Raw genomic sequence first — 12,643 nt, forward strand, 5'->3', positions numbered from 1 at the left:
GCAACATGCACCCTGGAAAAAATCAACCTTTCCACTGGCCAAAAGATTCACACTAAAGGCAAGAGTTCCCAAATTCACTGGGTCAGATTCACTGCTGGCGTAAATGGCTGTATCTCCACTGACTTCAGTGATGCATCAGAGGCTTTACAAGAGTGATGATCTGACCCAATACCAGAGCAAAGAGCTATGTGTTCTAAAAGCAAGGTTTTCAGGGAAAGATGGCCTCTGCAGTACATTGGTGCACCTGCAACAGTAATGAACACAGCTGCCTGCACTAGCACAAATACAAGCATCTAAGCACCGAAGGGAACCTAGGAGAGTAATCACTTCGCCACCACTGCCCTCTCTTCTCTCCGAGGCAGAATCCTTGCCACAAGCTACGGTGTTCTCCCCATTAATGATGTGGATGTGGGAAAGCGGTGTGATTGCAGGCAAAAGGAGCCAAGGCGGTGTTGCTGGCTCGGATGGAACCAAGGCACTCAGAGGTTAATTTGAGCTCTGATGAGTCAAGGGTATTGTAGTCCCTCTCTGTGGAGAGCTGCCACTCTCATTATCTCTGCCGATCAAACTGGAGTACAGTAGTTGAACTACCAAGTCTCTCTCCCTGGGTTACAAACCCTCTGAACATTTTCAAAGGCCTTCCGGCTTCCTGAAGTCCAATTATCAGCCTACTGGTTTTTCTTCCCAATTTCCTATCTTAAAACCTTTCATTCATCAGCCTTTTTCATCTTGAAAACCATCCACTGCTGCACAGGTTGAGAGGCTGGGGCTGGAGTAGCTGTGAGCTAACACCTCACAGCGAGAGCTTCTGCACTACTCTCTGCAGTGACTTCTGGAGAGGGATGGCTGCCAAATCTAAAGCAATATTTGTGGTGTGTGCATCCAGGTGAGCCCCCCCATATACTCAGGACTAAGGGCCTGTCATGGCCTTGTGTCACCAAAAGACCCAGAGAGGGATGGAACCAGGTCTTTCTCTTTCCAAATATATAGGAGGGAATGAAAAATGAGCCCCTCACCCCCGTTGTCTGGCTGCCATACAGTGGGAGGGAGAATAGTCTCTTATTCCCCACCGTCTGGTGCCCTCAAATGGAAAGGGCTGGGAGGGGTGGGGTGAGTAGAATAGTATCAAGCTGGGGGGCTCAGCACCAGCAAGCCAAGTACGCTGATGTGCCAAATGTGCCTCGGCTCCAAATCCACATGGTCTGAAATCCAAGCACTGAGGCCTGTGTCCGGTCCTGCTCCCAGGCAGGTAGTGCTCCTACACACAGGGAAGGCTAAATTGGGGAGGATTGGTAGGGGAGGGTTTTGGCAGCTGAGGCAGTGGTACTGCCAGTGAAAATGTGGCCACTCATCCCTCTCCAACTCCTCAACCACTCGCCTCCTCTGCCTGTCTCTTAACCCCATCCTCTTGCCCCATTCTTTTCCTCTTACCTCTCCTTCTGTTCCCTCTCTCTTTCACTCACCCTATTCTGTCTCCCTACTTCCCCATCACCCTATTCTTCCTCCCCACACCTCCACTCTCTATCTCCTTCTCCTCCTTCACCCCGGAGCCATGGCCCCACCACTTTTTACAGCTGTAAGGATGAACAATGGAGAGAGGGGTCTTGGGGGGAAGAGGCTGTGCAAGAGCGAGGGTTCAGGGAGAAGAGGGGATGTGTTGGTGGGGCCTCGGGAGGAAGGGACGGCCCAGGGGTGGGGCCAAAGTTTGGGCGCTGGTGCCCACCCCCCACTGTTAGGAAGCTTCTGCTGCCCTTGCTCCATTCCCATAACCCATATTTTCTCCCCATCATCCCCTTTCTCAAGCTTAACGTACACTGTGTTGCAAAGAGACAGATACTGTTAAAACTCACTGGTGAGGAATGGACTGGGGCAGGCTGGTTGCTGGCTAGCAGCCATGATAAATGTGTTTGAGCCACCTGTCCCAGCCCTGACTTCCTTATTTGCAATAATGAAATCCCATTGCAGGGCACTGACAGAGCTTGGAGGCACCTCCGAGCTTCCCCTCTGCCCATTCTTTTTCTCTTCTCACAGCCTCCTGTACCCCCTGCTTTCCTTCTCACACAACCCGTCGGGTCGGGGCACTGAGGCTGAAGCGGGGCAGCATTCCAGTGCTGGAAGGAACAGTCTGTTCTCTTCATGCCCTTAGTGTCTCTCCGGAATCTCAGTGGAAGCAGAAGTCTTCGATATCACAATGAGTTACTGCTGACCAGCTCAAATTTCAAAGGAGTTTAGACACACACACACCCCCAGCTGTGTGAACCCACCCAGGAGACCCTGGAAACCAAAAGACTCCTGGTTTTCCATGATATACGGCTATCTTATTCCTATGGTGACTTCTGTCAGCATTCCTACATCGTCCTTTCCAGTGATTCCTGCTGATAGAGGCTGGGCAGGGTAGGGAGTAGAATAGCAGCACTTGGTTCTTCCCCTTGGAGACTGATCCACACACAGAGATAGTGCCCAGAACACTCACATCTTGGTTGGACATGTCCCAATACGGCCTCTCTCCAAAGGACATCACTTCCCACATGACAATGCCGTAACTCCAGACATCACTGGCGGAGGTGAACTTGCGGTAGGCGATGGCCTCGGGGGCTGTCCACCTCACCGGGATCTTCCCACCCTGGAGAAGAAGGACAAGCAGTTCAATTGTATGCCCTGGACTGTCTATCACCCCTTGGGACAAAAGTACTTAGGAATTACCCAGACCTGCCGCCAGCCTTCTTCCTCAGTTTGCTAAGCAACTGTTCCCACCTCTAAGTGCTGCACAATAATTAAATGTACAGAGCAGAAGAGGAATCAAAATACCTACAACACAAACAAGCTGTCCAACCAGGTGTACTGAGAATTAAAAATTCTGCATCCAAAATAGATCAACACAAATCATAACCCCATGTCACTGCCATTGACCCTTCCCCCCGCCCCTAAGTCAAAAGCCCGAGACAACAGATGAGCTTTGTAATGTGTCCACATAGCTAACATATCCAGCCTCTGTGGACCTAAGCAGGGAAAACATTCCAGAGTAGAGGGGCTTTTCACTTGCCAACAGCTCCTTCTCATCTAGAGCAAGGAAACCACAGCTTGAGAGCCTTCACTTGCTGTGGCTCTGAAAGTAGGGCAACAGGGAGAGAGGCAGTCTCTGAAATAACCCTGTCCCAAACCACTGAGGACATTATAGGTCAAACCCAACGCTCCTAACTGGGAGCCAAGGCAAGCCTTGAAGCACTGCTGTAATGCACTCACCGCACGACATCCTGCACTGTAAGGGTGCCACACCATTGAGCACCAACCTCAGCTTCCAAATGGACCCAAAATGGAGCCCTATTACATTACATTACCTTGAATCAGGAGCTGAAGGGCACTGCACATAGCGTCTTACCTACTATCTAGTAGAGCTAGTGTTGGGGTGGGAGACAACCTGGACCTAAGTTTAGATGATAAAAGCACAGATGACAGCACCTTCCCCTTTCCCTAATGGTGATGAATATACCCAGCTGAAGAGACCTTCAACAGCAATGGTCCAGAAGCAACACCCTGGGACCTCCTCCTTCATTAAATAATGGCTAGCTACCTATCTTCCATTCAGCAACATAAAACAGATTGCCGTTTACTAATACCCTAAGTTTCACTACAAGGCAAAGCCTTGCACAATGCCCGATGCTCAAATTTATCTTATCATTCCTGCCTTGCCTATCCTGATCACGACAACATTAATCTACATGCCTGAACCCCAGCAACCAATTCCACCTCCTGGATCTGTCTGTAGCGCCCAGTAGATGGCAACACTACTCCACTCCCTTGACCCTTCTGTCATTTTAAGGTGGTCCTCAAAAGGATGAAGATGCTGCAGTGGGGTGCCCAAATAAGGATCTGCAGGGCAAGCTGGCAAAAGGTTGTCTGAAAGAAAATCTAATGCCCACCCAAAATACAATATCAACCCCCCCAACTACTATTACAACTATTCTTCAGAAACACCCCCTTGCTACTGCTGCTACTGAGGACAAGTCAATGCGCACAAAAGGGAGGGAGAGGGAAAGGGGGAGGAGAGAAGGTACTGGTCAGTATTTATGGCGGAAACTACAAAAAAACCAAACAAACAAACAATTGACATCAAGGGCATGTAGATGAAAAGACATGTAAAGACCTGAAGAAGAGCTTTGTGTAGCTTGAAAGCTTGTCTCTCTCACCAATAGAAGTTGATCCAATAAAAGATATTATCTCACCCACTTTTGTCCCTCTAATAAAACTATTTGTTAAATAGAAATGTAGGTGAATAAGGATGAAATAGGCCACTTATTTAGTAACATGCCAAAAGGATTCCTCTAATTTGTCCCTACATTTTCCTTTTCCTTTAGCTGTATGAGTTACTTCTCTACTCTTTTATTATGGTTTTATAATCCAGGGGGTCTAGTCTCACAATAACATTATCTTGAATTTATATAGTATCTTTTTCATCCCAAAAGAGACCCGTATGTGCTGTAAGATACAGCTAACCAGATGATATATCCTTGATAAACAAGCATCACATCATCCACCCCTGAAATGCACTTGCCTCACGAATAAACTGTCCCATAGCACATAATAATGTTGCATGTATCTTCGAAGGACAGGAGGGGAAGAATTAGATCCAGTGCAGTAGAAAGAATTTGAGATCCAATGCAAGTGCGTGAGCTGGCATTTGGGTAGGATGGCAGGGTTATCACCCCAGTGATTACAAACAGCACCAGGAGATCGATCAGGACTTCCATTTTCTATCTCATCTAGAAGATGTCAATTTCAGCAGCATGCTGCCCTCATGCTATGGTGCTAGGCATTACTTTAGAAAAGACTCAGGACCTCATTCGTCTCTCAGTGAAGTTGATTGAGTTATGTTGGTGTAAGTGAGATCAGAACCAAGCAATCAGCGTCAAGGACACATCTCGGGAGTTACTAATGGCACTCCCTTCCAAGCTGCTCGTGAGAGGTCTCCCACACAAGTGCTGAGCCAGCCTGACCCTGTAACTTAGCTCATGGCACCTGAAAGGATCATAACACAGGGTGGTCTGGCTGCAGGCCTTGTAGCTGAGATTCCACACCATGTGTGTAGGACCCTACTAAATTCACGGTCCATTTTGGTAAATTTCACTGTCATAGGATTTAAAAAATCTGAAAGTTCATGGTATTGTAACCGTGGAGGTCCTGACCCAAAATGGGGTCCGGGGGGGGGGGGGGTGTGTCACGGTATTGCCACTCTTACTTCTGCGACACTGCTGGTTTCTCTGGATTAGAACTGGCAAAGGTGAGTTTCTAACTTTTGGATAAACTGTTATTGTCACATATGTAGGGTCCTACCAAATTCACGTGAAAAACATGGCACGGACTGTAAAATCTGGTCTCCCCTGTGAAATCTGGCTATTTTAGGGGGTTCTGGTATTGCCACACTTACTTCTGCGCTGCCTTCAGAGCTGGGTGGTCAGATAGCAGCGGCTGCTGGCTGCTCGAAAGGCAGCGCCGCTGCCAGCAGCAACACAGAAGTGAGGGTGGCATGGTATGGCATTGGAACCATTGTTTCTGTGCCACCAGAGGAGGTTGGTCTTACCTGGCCCCAGCAGTGGCCCGTGCAGGAGAAGAGGAAGGCCTGTCCCTCTGCAGCCTGGCCGGGACTAATAGCTGGAGCCCAGTGCATGGTAGGAGCCCCTGGCCGGGGTGCCCCCAACCTTGCCCCTCCACAGAGCTTGGGTGCAAAGAGGCCTTGGGCTGCCTGTGAGAGGGTAACTGCAGTGCTCTCCCCAGCCACAGTGCCCTGGGCAGTCACCCACATCACCCACTCGTAAGGCCAGCCCATCCTCCCCGCCCCCCCAAAAAAGTGACAACACCCCCATGTCCTGCCACCCTCACTTCTGCACTGCTGCTGGTAGTGGCAGTGCCTTCAGAGCTGGGTGCACAGCCAGCAGCCACTGCTATCTGGCCACCCAGCTCTGAAGGCAGCTCAGAAGTAAGTGTGGCAATACCACAACCCCCTAAAATAGCCAGATTTCATGGGGGAGACCAGATTTCACAGGCCGTGCTGAGTTTTTCACATGAATTTGGTAGGACCCTACATATGTGACAACAGTTTATCTGAAAGATAGAAACTCACCTACGCTAGTGCGTGAATTACTGCATGTTTGCACTTGTACAACTGAAGTCAAACCCTGGCCCTCCTCCATTCACAAGCAACAGGTAGGAATGAAGCACCTGACATACTTATTCCCTTCCCACTCCAGTGAGGCTAAAGCCATGAAGGGGATGTGCCCTATGCCAGCTTTAGGGTGGGGAAATTTATGTTAGTCAAGTGCTATCGTATATGGCAAATGCACCTAAATGATGGGAGCATAGATTGCTGGCGTTTTGTTGACTGACTCCTTCAATGAAAGGGTTAAACTCATCCAGCGAACCTGCACTAGGAATACTACGTTAGATGCTTCCATGAATGCTAATGAACGTGCGCACGGGTGTTTAAAAGGACTCTGCATTTCCCACAGAGAATCTGTAGGTGCTCTGGTCTCCCGAAGCCAGAAAGCAGACGTCAAAGGCTGGCAGCAACAGCTGCCTCCTTGCTCCTCCTTGCATGTAAAGTAGAAACCTCAGCCTTCAGAGTTCTACCCTGAGTGACACTTCTACACCCTGGGCTGCTTTGCATCACGAAGCACGTACGCTTCCCTGTCTTCAGGCCCCTTCCCTGGGGATGGTGGCAGGGAAGGGGTGAGGGATGAGAGCAGATGCCCTTGGTGCAGAGATGACAGCTTGCCATGAATAGCACTTGCACCAGCTGAGGATTAGCAGGTATTTTCATCACTCGGTTTTAAATTAAAAACATGATGTAGGGGTGATGCCGGTTTCATTTAGTTGACGTTCACTCCACATATTGAAGGGAAGGGAATCATTCCTGCTGCTGGGATGGTCAACAGGGATCTAGTCCCAACCAGCAGCCACAGATACAGGAAATTGCTTGTGACATCAGCATCATTTCCCTGGCAAAGCACTTTGGTGTCACAACCAGGACCTTACGAGTCAAACTCTTTGCTGGTGTAAATCCACACAGCTCCCTTGTCTTCAGTGGGGCTGTGGCAATTTATGCCAGCCGAGAATTTGGCCCTCCAACTTCATCCGGGGTATTGTAAAAGAAGAGAAGGATTCTCAAAGAAACAAAAGATCCTGGTTTTGTATAAATGATCGTTAGCCATAAAGAACAAAGGAAAGAAAGCCACAAGGATGTGGGGCCTGACGCTCCACTACCTTCCATCGTGTGTCATCATTTACCCCAGTGCAAAGTGGGCATAAAGGACTATCAAATCTGGATGGTAGCACTGTACTCCCACTTTGCGCAGGCATAATAAACGCATCGATCGCAAGGCACTGAAGACTCAGACCCACACTTCTTCATGTTCAACTACCCCACAGACTGCTCTGGGTCATTGTAGCGACATTTCCAAATTCAGACACCTGTGGACTAAGAAGCAAGAGAAATTTCAGTCCAAAGGGTAATTTTTTTCCAGAAAGTTATTGACCCCTGAGAGAAGGCTCCCATAATGGAAGTGAATCCTACTTCAATTAGAGCATCATTACTGCAACTATCAGAGGGGTAGCCGTGTTAGTCTGGATCTGTAAAAAGTAACAAAGAGTCCTGTGGCACCTTATAGACTAACAGACGTATTGGAGCATAAGCTTTCGTGGGTGAATACCCACTTCGTCAGACAGCAACTGTGATTTATAGAGAATCACATATGGGATTTACCATATGACCTTCAGGTCTCTATGCAAAAGATACAGAATGCTGTAGACCAGGGTCTCTTTCCCCTTCAATGTACATATGAATAACTCCCATTAAATGTAATGAGTCTATTATACTCAACCATTAAGGGGAAGCTACACCCAAATCCTATCAGCCCTAGTCCCTGAAAATCATTTCAACTACTGCAATAAAATGATCAGAAGAGGTCAAAACTGCTCCAGGGAAGGATCCCTCCTTTTTCCTGCTGCTGATTTGAACCCATGAGGTTGTGTTAAAAATCCCTAGGAAAGGTCCTAAACCATCCTGTTTAGAATAGCTCATTTTCATGGGGAAGGAGGTTTAGAACCCTGCTTCTTATCAACACATGAAAACAGAATCTCTATTTCTTTTTTCATTTGCCTTTGGTTATTTCCCACCAGACAACTCAGTGCAAGATCCTCATCTGGTTTAAAGTGTCCCAGCTCCATGGAGAATCTGCCCCATAATTCTGCTTGTGACATCATTTCTTGTTACCTTGGCAAGGATTATGATGTCACATTCAGAGGATTATGACTTCATTGGGGAATAAGCAGCAGGAGCATATGAACTGTTGGAGAACAACAATCACATTTCCATGTAAATGACTCCAGTAATAGTTAAAATAATGGGGGAGGAAGGGAAAATGCAGAATATGTCTGGTATTTACTCTGGGCTGAATCATTTCAGAAATTGTTTAGCATGAATGTTTTCCATAGTCTTCCATGAAGTGTCAGGTGCTCTTTAAAGACGGATGGCAAAAATACTAGTTAAATAACTACAAACTGATAAAGTGACTGCCAGCTTGTTTTTCCTGCCTTTTCCCCAGAGCCTCAAACCTGCTGTGGGAGGCAGTGATGTAATTGCAGACAGAGCATCATTTCCCGGCTGCTGGGAAGGCCTAGTATGGCATAAATTAAATATAAACACAGATGAGAGAATCCATTTTATCTTTTATCTTTATTTATCAAATAAATCTGTCAGTCTCTAAGGTGCTACAGGACTCCTCATTGTTTTTGTGGATACAGACTAACACGGCTACCCCTCTGATATTTTAAATTGTACTTATTGAACAATATAGACGCGACCTGCTTTGTTGCTGATCTACAATCCTCAACCCCTTTATTACTGCTGCCAATAAAAACTGTGTTCTCCTTATTTTCACTCTCCAAGGCAGGCACGGATCATATTATTACTACTATGGTTTATAAAGGGTTAATAAATGATTAATCAATTCTTACAGATTGTGGTACAGTCCAACAGGTTGCTCGTAACCATGTTTTATAACCAGCTGTAACACCAACTGATGAGGCACTTATAACCATCTATAATATACATGACTCATGTCTGTAATATATTATGACATCTTTCAATCATTTATTAACCTTTTATAGGGTATTTATAAACTGAATCTTAGCATAACGTGTGGTTTATTTATTTCATTCACTCCAAATATGACAATCACCCAAGTATCTTCTTATTCCCTCCCACCCCATTTTTGACAGATTCCGATAGTATCCAGAGGCCAAGTTCCTGATGGCAGAATGATTCCAAAAGAATGCTCTAGAGGGGACCAGGGTTCTGTTATCTTCTCTACTGCAGGCACTAAGGGGAGAGTGCTAGGCTACCGCAGGTGAACAAGGAGACAAAAAGGGAGTGGGGGAGAACTGGGATTACCTATGAATGAGTTAATTAAGCAAGAGAACAGTGGCTGGGGAATAGTGGAGCTTGGATTAGATTTGTCTCTAATTAATTCCCGGAACAATTTCCAGCAGAGAAAGATAGCTCAGGATTAGAGTGGTACTGTATCTGTACTTAAAACACCTCCTATATGCAATCAGTCTTCCTTCTGCTTCCCCTTCTGCACCTCTTCCCAGATCCCCACTGTTCACCCCCTTCCCCGCTCATTTAATGGAAGAGAGAGAAATTCTCATTTGAAAACTAGCCAAGTGCACAGAAAAACTTGAGAGGGAGGGGACAAGAGAGAAAAAACAATGAGAGGGAACAGGAAAGGGAAGGGGAGAAAAAGAGAAAGAAAGGATGATGAAGAAAGGCGCGACAGAGAGAGAAGGCAGGGAGAGGTACAAAGGGAAAGAAAACAATTGTCCTTTCAAAGCACGAGAGAAACAAATCACAGGATGCTTTAATGTCATTTGAAGGGAAAGTGGCAAGAAAGGGCCAGATTGACAAGTGTATTTGGGTGCCTAAAGATGATGATGGGCACCAAACTCACCTAAGCACTTTGGAAAATGCCACTGAATTCCTATCTGCATCTTCAGGCACCTAAATATCTTTGCAAATGCAGCTCAAAGAAGCTATTGCCGATGGATACTGGAATCTACAATCCCATCATTCCATCCGACTGAGCTCTGATGTTGTTCTGCAATGGGCCTACAGCCCTAAACTCCACAGCAGGGTTGTGGCTGGGATTTATAAAGGCCAGGGCAAGAAATAGAAGAAGAGCCCCCAAGGATCTCCCACCCGCCCACCCCTATTTACTCCCCCCTTTCGGTGGGACCTGGGCACCTCACTGCTCTTTGTAACCCTCCCCACAGGGTCCAGCTGTAATGAACTGCCCTCTGAAGTGGGAAAAGCCCCAGGAAGCAATGCAATTTTGTGGAAGCAAAGTGAGATCGGGAAAGGGGAGCATGCAGCAGGGCAGAAGGTACATACCAAGGAGCTAGTATAGGTTGGGTCAGAGGTATCATCTTGCAGGTAGCGTGAGAGGCCAAAGTCAGACACTTTGCACACCAAGTTACTATTGACCAGGATGTTTCTGGCGGCAAGGTCCCGGTGCACGTAGTTCATCTCCGCAAGGTACTTCATTCCCGCAGCAATTCCCCTGAGCATCCCCACCAGCTGGATGACTGTGAACTGCCCGTCGTTTTGCTGCGGTCATAAAGAACAGGTGCCATAATTAGAATGATCCAGCTATTCCTAGGGTAATAGATAACTCCATTATCCAAACAAACCTGTGACTCTGGGCCAGTCAGTTCTCCTATGTAGTGAGACTGTAAGCTGCTTGGAGCAGGGACTATCACTAGGTGCATGTACAGCACCTAGCGCAATGGGACCTGAGCATGGCTGAGGCCTCCAGACATTACTGTAATATGAACAACAACCGCCGAGATCCCACTTAGCACATTTTCAGCCTGAGAGTCCAGTTTCTGTTGTGTTTGGTGTCAGGATGGTCAGGTGGTTGTTGTTGTTTGGTTAACTAATTTTTTTTTAACTAATTTAGGGAAAAGTCATCTCTAAAAATCTGTGTCTAGCTCCATTGTCTCTTAAAATTTAAGATCTCTTCTGGGCATCTTTTTATTTTTCAGGCCATTTGTTTTCTCTCTTTTCAATTCTTGCCTCTCCCTACCCCCACCAAAAAAGTGTTAGATTCTGGGCAACCCACATTATGGAACAAGTGAAAACAGATCAGGCTTCCCTAGGCCTTCCCACGGACACAGGGCTGGGGGGGAGAGGGGAAGGAAAGACCATTTGAATTCAGGACTCTCCATAGAGAACATAAAGGTCAACATTCCCAGGAGACAGACGTCAGAGTCTATCATGTGGAAAATGTGGCCATCTTATTAGAGGGCACCTCCTCCCTCTCCCTTTTTGGGGCCTCTATGAGTATGATGCCAACAGCAGGGAGCAATGTGTCAGTTCTGGAAAGCACAGAGACTGCAATTGTTCCTGGCACCTGCATGGGGGTGCAAGGCTCCTCACAACAGTCTCTCCCTCCCAACTCTTTGTGCATGCACCTAAGGGTCAGTCTGACTCTAGGGCCCTCAAGTATTTCGCTACTTTGGGCTGGCCCCCATGGAGGGACACTGATGACCTACTTTGCTATCTTTCCAAGCAGCTGATGCACCAATTAGCAATGCTATTTTTACATCAAGACTGAAATTAGACATATAAATTACCTGCTTCTGAGCGTTGGAAAGAAGGTGGCATTAACAGGATTTGGATGCTCAGTTCCCATTAATCATTCCTCCAACTCCCTTTGAAAATCTCAGCCTCAGTGTTTACCCCTCCCTTCTCCTCTCCTTCCCTCTTCATCCATCTTTCTTTCCTGTCTCTCCCTCCCTGGCTTCTTTTCCCTCCCTCTCTCCTGCACCCTCCTTCCTCTACCTCCCAACCTCTTGAGAGGTGTGCACCAGAACTCTGGGTCAGATTGCCTTTGAGCTGCCTCCAGACCCCTAGGACACATCACCTAAGATGCCACTACAAAGAACAACGGATGGTTTCCCTGCCGCGTGAGGATTAATACTGTTGCTGCAGCAGCTGCTTCCTCCAGATGATCTCAGATCCCGTAATGAGATGAACACTGTCCACAAAAGAGCAGTGTTTGGAGTCACACTGCGGACCTCTTGTCACTGATGCTACATGATGCTACAAGCTGATGCTAAAAATACTCGAAGCTGGCTTCAAATATGAAGTGAGACAATAAAAGGGCACTTCTTTAATTCTGGTCATGCCTCCCCCTCCCTTCCCTCCAGTTCTAGACCACTTCAAATAGCTGCCCGTGCCTCAGTGATTCAGAAGTTCTCAATTTTCATCTAGCATTCCCAGTCCTTGCAAAGCCTCTCCTGCTTCCTATACTTGCCTCCCTTCACCTCACCTAGCTAGCATGATGATCAGGTCCCCAGGCAGTAGCAAAGGACTTTTATTTGGGGTGGTTCCTGGTGGGAGTGGAATCCCCAGCCCTCAGAATGTGTTAGTGCAGTTATGGTTTATCTTTTCACTCAAAAACTGGCCTTTCCCCTCATGGATTTCTTCATTTCCCCTTTTGTAGTAGTGGGCACAGCAACCCTTTCCTCTTACTAGGTCTCTGGGGGAGATTTTCATCAGTGCCCAAGAGATTTAGGAGCACAAGCCTCA

At 47.2% G+C, this 12,643-nt stretch overlaps 1 protein-coding gene across 7 annotated transcripts in view; it reads right to left on the reverse strand.

Annotated features, from left to right (window-relative positions):
- EPHB1 (EPH receptor B1) overlaps window positions 1-12,643 on the reverse strand; it is a 350,847-nt gene that overhangs the window by 28,095 nt on the left and 310,109 nt on the right. For all 7 annotated transcript variants that reach the window (XM_065556231.1, XM_008171781.4, XM_042853436.2 and 4 more), the window contains exons 12-13: window positions 10,442-10,657; window positions 2,474-2,623 (exon numbers count right to left, since the gene is read on the reverse strand). In XM_065556231.1, coding sequence (XP_065412303.1) covers window positions 2,474-2,623; window positions 10,442-10,657 — 366 coding nt within the window. The remainder of the gene's footprint in view (window positions 1-2,473; window positions 2,624-10,441; window positions 10,658-12,643) is intronic.

This window comes from Chrysemys picta, chromosome 9 (assembly GCF_011386835.1).
Source record: "Chrysemys picta bellii isolate R12L10 chromosome 9, ASM1138683v2, whole genome shotgun sequence".
In the NCBI taxonomy this organism is placed as follows: Eukaryota; Metazoa; Chordata; order Testudines; family Emydidae; genus Chrysemys; species Chrysemys picta.